This window comes from Thalia democratica, chromosome 6 (assembly GCF_965202585.1).
Source record: "Thalia democratica chromosome 6, ktThaDemo2.hap1.1, whole genome shotgun sequence".
In the NCBI taxonomy this organism is placed as follows: Eukaryota; Metazoa; Chordata; class Thaliacea; order Salpida; family Salpidae; genus Thalia; species Thalia democratica.
The window spans coordinates 29485193-29492564 of NC_139170.1; the positions used below are offsets into that span (position 1 = coordinate 29485193).

Consider the following 7372-nt stretch of genomic DNA (forward strand, 5'->3'; position numbering starts at 1 on the left):
TACACTATTACCAAATTGCTTTATTTATAATCATGAAAAAAAAAACGGGAAGTGAATTACAAGATACGAGTGAAAACGTTCAACCAACGCGATTTAAGAGTCGGCGGTGAGAATCTTGTAGAGGCCGTAAGCGGCGGTGCTGAAAGTGACTCCGTACAAACCCACCAGCACCAGCTGCCTCCTCTTCAGCACCTCGGCAGTCGGTCCGTACTTCACTTCTCTCTGTTCGAACAAACTCGGTAAAGCGATCACGTTGAGCACTTTGTAGGAAACAAGCGAAATTTTATCATGTAAAAACAGCTTTCAAGGTGTTTTTAAAAATTAGTAAGATTCTTTTGTATTGCATTAGAATTTGCACAATTAAAAGTAAAAAATAATTTAAAGACAATGTGAAAGAAAATTATCAAAAAAATTGTAAATAAAAAAGTATAGTAAGTTTAAAATTCCTCTTTAACTATTAAAAAATCAAGACAAACTATTATGGGCATAGGGGGGTAAACACCCTTTTTTGGTTTTTGATCTTATTTTATATAGTTTTTACTAAGCTACAACATGCTTTTTACAGAATTAAAAAATTCAAAATAATTTTTGAGATATAGCCGGTCAAAGTCGGAGGCAACAATAGGATCCTTATAGGAGGCGCAAACTAAAACGGCAAATAACTAGAAATCACTAAAAATCTATCTCCTCCGACGTTTTTTGAGATAAATACCTCAAATTTTCAGGAAATGTTCCTTGCAGTATTTAGAAAATTCTGTCGGAAGGAATTTTGAAAAATTATTAAAAAAAAATTTTATAATAAAAAAAAAAAATTTTTTTTTTGTTTGTTTTTTATATAATTTTTTTAATTTTTATTTTTTTTAAAATTCCTTCCGACAGAATTTTCTAAAAATATTAAGTAACACTTCCTGAAATTTTGAGGTAGTTTTCTCAAAAAACGTAGGAGAAGATAGATTTTTAGTGAAATAGTCTATTTTTGCCGTTTTAGTTTGCGCCTCCCATAAGAAACCTATTGTCGGCTCCGACTTTGACCGGCTATATCTCAAAAATTATTTTGAATTTTTTAAATCTGTAAAAAGCATCTTGTAGCTTAGTAAAAACTATATAAAATAAGATCAAAAACCAAAAAAGGGTGTTTACCCCCCCCCCCCTATGCCCTTATTGTATAATAAAACAGAACCTTACAAGATTACAATTTAAAAACTAAAAAATTAAAATGCACAAACTATTATAAACGAATTCTATCGACGCATTTACTTTTCTAAATATAATCTTTTTACAGAACTATAAACATTATTTAGGTAAATTATTAATTACAAACTTTACAGACACTAGAAGTATATAAACTACATATAATTTTTCAATGCTATTGAATACTAGGAAAAATAAAATTAATTGCAGTACAAAATTGTTCATTCTACCTAAATGTTCAACAAAGTGATATATCAAACCTTGAACAAATTATAGAAACTAAAATTTTTGCGGTTACAACAACGTCTGTTATTTACAACGAAGAAATTAACGTTTGCAAAATTTTCTTTAAAAATAAAAACCATAACATATAACTATTTATTTTTTTAGTCTGTTTTGAGAAAAAATAATTTAGTTGCATTTACGGTTGATATAAATAAAAACTGGTACAAACTATAATCAATGTTAAATAATTTCTGGTTTAGTAATAGAAATGTATACAATTTAATAAAACAACAGGGTACTTGAACCAGGTTTTTCGAAAGGTGCACATATGCACAACTATCTAATAAAAATAAATTTTTAAATGACAAGATAATTTCTAGATATAACTAATATAACATGTTAATTACCTTTTTATTTTTTGTAAACTATTAATAACAAATTAAATATAAAATATTAGTTACAAAATGTTATTTTTAGACAGATAAGTAAGTAGTTACATGGCTTTAAAAGTAGTACAACAATACATGGGTCCTTATTTTAAGACAACTGCAAAAATAAAATTGTCTTAGTTAATAAAAAACAATAATAACTTCTTACAACTTTTGGTAAATAGAAAAATATTATTATTGGTATTCTTAATTTTATTTCTTATCAATTTTTACACAAATAATTATTTTCAGGTGTTTTTAAGATTATTTACAAGAACATTGTTACAAAAATTTTAGATACTAGTTATAACATTCGTGAGATATCTTTACAGTTTTTAAAAATTAATACATAAGTCTAGTTATTTTTAATTAACTATTTTGTTTACTAGAAATTAGTAAATTAATAATTAGAAATAAATCAGTAGAGTTAGTGAAAATTTGTTTTTGCCTTTTATGAACTCAGCAAACTTTATTTAAACTAATATATTTTACTAGATTTTTGAATCAAAAACATCGAGAAATCAGCAATTATCAAATAATTCAAAGAATTTATTTTTTCTTACAAATACAGTAAAACTTAAACCAATTTTTTTTTTTTATTGGTCAGTAATAAAAAAAATCATAAAACTCATGATTCTTTTTTTATTACACTAACACATGTTTCTGTGTGTTAACGGAATTACACACGTCAACGGAGCTCTGTAAAAAAATAAATACCGTAAGGAAAGAGTTGAAGCTAAAGGAGGTGTATACATATTTCTAATGATAAAAATAATTGCTATAGATTTTATAGGCTAAAGGTTAAGGCCATAGGGGGGTTAGCTATGTTTTTTACAAGTTGGTGTTATTTTATAGAGTTTTTTCTAAGCTTTAAGATCTTTTTTATGGTTTTAAAAAATTCGAATTAAATTTTGAGATATGATCGGTCAAATTCGGGCCGCATAATAGGTTCATTATGGGAAGGGAAAACTAAAACAGCGAAAAAAGACTATTTTGGTTAAAATCTATCTCCTCCTACATTTTTCAAGCAATCTTCTTCAAACTTTCACAGTCCAATCTTTATACAACAACAACAACAACAACAACAACAAAAAAACGTTACTTGTGATTCAAAAAAAAGTTTAATTAAAAATATATTTAAAAAAAAGACTTTTTTTTTGTCAATAAATTTTTAAATGTTCAAGTTTAAAAATTCTTAAGTAACGTTTTTTTCTTATAATGTAAGGAACATTTCCTGAAAATTTGAAGGAAGAGATATATTTTTAGTGATTTTTAAAACTTCCGAGAAAATTGACCCTGAAAAATTTGCGGTCCATACATTTGTATCAGAAACTTTTTACAAAAATTAAAATCTCAAAAGTTAAATGATATTTTTGATTCCATAAAAACTGGCTTGTAGTTTGTACTACTTAAAGCTTTCATATAGAAGCCAAAGTTAATTTTTGTAAAATAAAGTGTTTTATCCCCCCTATGACCTAAATAATAGATAAAAAACGTAATTTTAAATCCGACTGTTATAAAACTATATAATATTTGTAACTATTAAGTCTAAATTAAATAAATTAAAGTAAAAATACAAAACTAAATAACAAATTAAATATAAATTACTTACATAAAATTAAGAAATATTAATTTTAAGTATTTACTGGTTACTAATCATTGAAAAAATATCTAATAATCAGTCACAATATTAACAGCTTAAAAGTTACAAACAGTATATAGTAAGTAGTACATATATATATATTATGACAGTCGGATTTAACTTTAAGTATTTATCTATTATTAACCATTAAAAATCTATAGCAATTATTTTTATTTTTAGACACATGTGTACATCTACTTTAGCTTCAACTCTTTCCTTACAGTATTTATCTATTTACAGAGCTCCTTTGAAGTTTGTTGATCCGTTAACACACAGAAACATGTGTTAGTTTAATAAAAAAAAAGGATACTGTATAGTCTGTTATTATTATACATCCCAGTGAACTTGTTTCGCAAGCATCTCTTGTTAAAAAATGCTTAAATTTATATTTTTGAATAGTTAAAACTCATAATCATGATTTCAAAGTCTTATTTGAAGATGAAACCATTTTATGACTTGTGCATTGAAATTAATACAAATTAATTATTTTTAAAGATTGATTTTTTTAAATTTGATATTACTTTAAACATGGCTGCCAAAGGTTTTGGAAGTATTTTTTTGGTACATTTTAGTATAAATTTAAGTTTAAAGTGAAAACTGTATTAAAAAGTATTGAAACATTGAAAAGATATTGTAATACTATTTTTTAAAAAATTTATAACAAATATTGAAAAAAATATATGACAGATTTTATGCAATTTATCAAAATTCTATTACTTACATGAAAAAGTTTTTGTTAAATCCAGTTTTTTCCTGGTTTTTTAGTGATCTTTGTTCTAAGTTTCAGGTGTAAAAGGACTTTAAGTTTTTTGGCAAACCTTAAAGGACCAAAGAATTTCTAGCATCAACAAGTTTAATTAGGGCAATTTTTTATCAAAAAATAATTGTTAAGCCATATAATCTTATTTTTAGTATTTATCTGACTCTATAAACACCGTCATATAACTTGAAAAACTTTAAGTTTATTACATAATCAACCAAGGAACATAAAAGTGCATTTCTTCTTTCATTGCACAACAAAGGGTACAACAACAAAAAACAAACCAATGCGGCGTCCTGGCCAGCAACGAGCTTCGGGTAGAAAACTTTGGCTTCCTCCCTGGTGTGCACCACCCAAGCTCCCTTTCCCTGGTACTTCTCAGAAGCGGCAGCTGGCTTACTGCGAGGTTGAAAGAAAATAATTTACACGATTTATTTTTAAAACAATCTATTACTTTTGGAACAATCCAAAAAAACTTACTTTTCTCCATACACAACTGTTGAACCTTGAACAACTGCTCTCTGCAAAATATAAAATGTTTGTGTTAAAAATATTTTAAAACATGTCATTTTATACAGGGCTAGCAATGAATTTTCTAAATTAATCTGACATAATCTGACCTTTTTTTTTTAATTTTGTCTTCCTGACTTCCTGACTATTCCTGACTTATGTTACTATATGTTACTAAATAAAATTATGTGAAACTTTTTTTATTCAAGTTATTATTATGTATTAAAGTCACTACTTCCCAAAAAAAAAAAGTAAACAGTAGTGTGTGCTTGGAAACTAGTTTAAACTTAAGTTACCACTTCAGTCAATAAATTCAAGTAATACAGATATAAAGATATTTACTTTAAAATGGTTGGCCATTAAGAAAAAAAAATTAAACTTCTACTATCAGAAAGCTTCTTGAACAAATCTGTGGAGATGTGTTACTATTTAAACATACAGAAATGTACATAAATTTCAATAAAGCAAGTTCTTTTAAAGTTGTTGTTATAAATAAAACTAAATTAAGTTCTATAGAATAATGATAAAACATACTACAAGCAACTAAAGTTTAAAATTTAGAGGGGTGCAAAACAATAAACAAATATTCTAATTTATAGCTGAAATACTTATCTTGGTAATATCATAATTCTTTTAAATGTGTAGACTGCACTTTAGTTTGCATTTTTAACACACTCCAATTTTAATGTTTTGTTTGTTTTAACATATCATTATTTGATATTAACATAATCATATAAATATTTCAATAAAATAAAAACATTCTAGGTCCAACATTTTATTTTTAAAAAATCTAACTATTTATTAACTACTTCTTTATATTAATTTTTTTTTATACTCAACGTCATTGAGTAAAGTTAAAAACACAGCATTTTTATCACTAATTTAGGACAATAATTTTCTCAAGCTAGTTAAAATAACTGAAGTTAAAAAAATAATTTTTGTTTCACTCAAAACATGCAGAACAAACTGGGGAAATGCAAATTCAAGTTACAGACTGTAAACTATTAAACTGATACAAAAATTGGACCTGAAAAGAATACTTTTTAATAGTTTTCATCTAGAAATATGGAACAATTTTTGAAATTAAGATCTGCCCAGATCCAAAAAATTAGTAAAGAAAGTTGAATCTATCCAACTCTAGATATTGGATAGTTACAATATGATTTTTTTTTCTTATAATGTAAAGAGCACTTTGTCAAAATTTGAGGTTTGTTGCTTAAGAAGTATGAGTGTAAACAATTTTTTAGATATTTTATCAAGTTATTTAGCAAACAAAATATCTTAATGCCTTGGTATAGGAAACTTTTTGCAAAACTGATAAGATATCAATATTTGATTAAAACGTTTATTTTCTACAATAATCATTCTACAATAATTAATTTGAGCTTAGAAACAATGGCCAAAGCTAATTTAGTAACATGAAATGTTGTACCTCCCTCCAGGGTTTTAAATTTATATTTTCTAAAACTTGAAAACTGATCAAAAACTGTATGAGAAAATAAATGCTTAGTGAAATAATCTTTGTTTTTGTTTTTCCTTTTAATTGATTTTAAAGAACATATTGAATTCACTAGTTTTGATGCCTCATAAATTAAAAATAATTTTTTTCAAGCTGTAAAAAGTAACCATTAAGTAAGTTAGAAATCTACATATTAAGATAAATTTGTCAAAAATAGAATAGTCACCCTCTCTTAATTGTATTAATCAAAAACTCACCTCATTAAAAACCGATCACTTTTTGATTTTTGATCAAAATACATGAGTTTTTACTAAATAATAAAACAGATCATCAATTTCTAGGATAATTTTGTAGACTTGAAAAAATATACTAAAAATAACTTTTAAATGCTTCATCAAATACAAAACATACCATTAAAAAAAGGTATCTACTTATAATTTTTACTATTAAAATGTGTCCAAAATAAGATAAAAACAGAGTTGCTTCTTTGAAGTAGAATAGCATGAGTAAAACAAATTAGTCTGAACTTATTAGTTAGGATTAATTAATAAATTAACTATTTTAGTTGTTTTAACCACCAATTACACAATTTAAATAATAAACAAGTTAAAACTATGCAAAAAGATCATAAACTATTAACTCAAATTAATATAATCGAAATTTATATTATTAATAAGTAAGAATTAAATAAAATTACAAAGTAGAATTAAATAAAAATACAAAATAGTTTCGCAAATAAAAAATAAAAAACATTTTAAAAAAATATAAAAATTTTAATTACCATGGACTTGAATTAACAACATAACTAACTTTTGATTTGTCTGCATTTACTAGTTGTTCAGAAAAAGTATAGGAACCACCGAGAAGTGCATTTGTAAATTTCATTATTTATGTTTTATTTATGCACTGCAAAATAAGAATTTAATTTTTGGCAAACATAATCACAGTATGGTTGATTTTTGAACTAATAAAATGTTTTAATAGTTAACTTAAGTTATTTCAAGTTTACATAAATAAAAACAAGCTTTAAAAAAATTAAAAAAATTCTCATATCTAGTTTTTATTTCTTCTAATAACTAAATTATTAAAAAACTATGCAAGTTAAACATATGAAATAATTTAAAATTGTATTTCCTTAAATCATACATTATAATAAA

The 7372-nt window shown here is 25.0% G+C and overlaps 1 protein-coding gene across 1 annotated transcript; it reads right to left on the minus strand.

Moving 5' to 3' along the window:
* LOC145838570 (uncharacterized) lies at positions 1-7123 on the minus strand. Its single transcript, XM_082946186.1, has 4 exons — positions 7026-7123; positions 4727-4767; positions 4531-4645; positions 1-222 (listed from the first exon to the last, which is right to left on the minus strand). Exons 1-4 carry the CDS (start codon positions 7098-7100, stop codon positions 94-96), a joined length of 360 nt encoding a protein of 119 aa, XP_082802312.1. The 5' UTR covers positions 7101-7123; the 3' UTR covers positions 1-93.
* Positions 7124-7372: the final 249 nt, after the last annotated feature.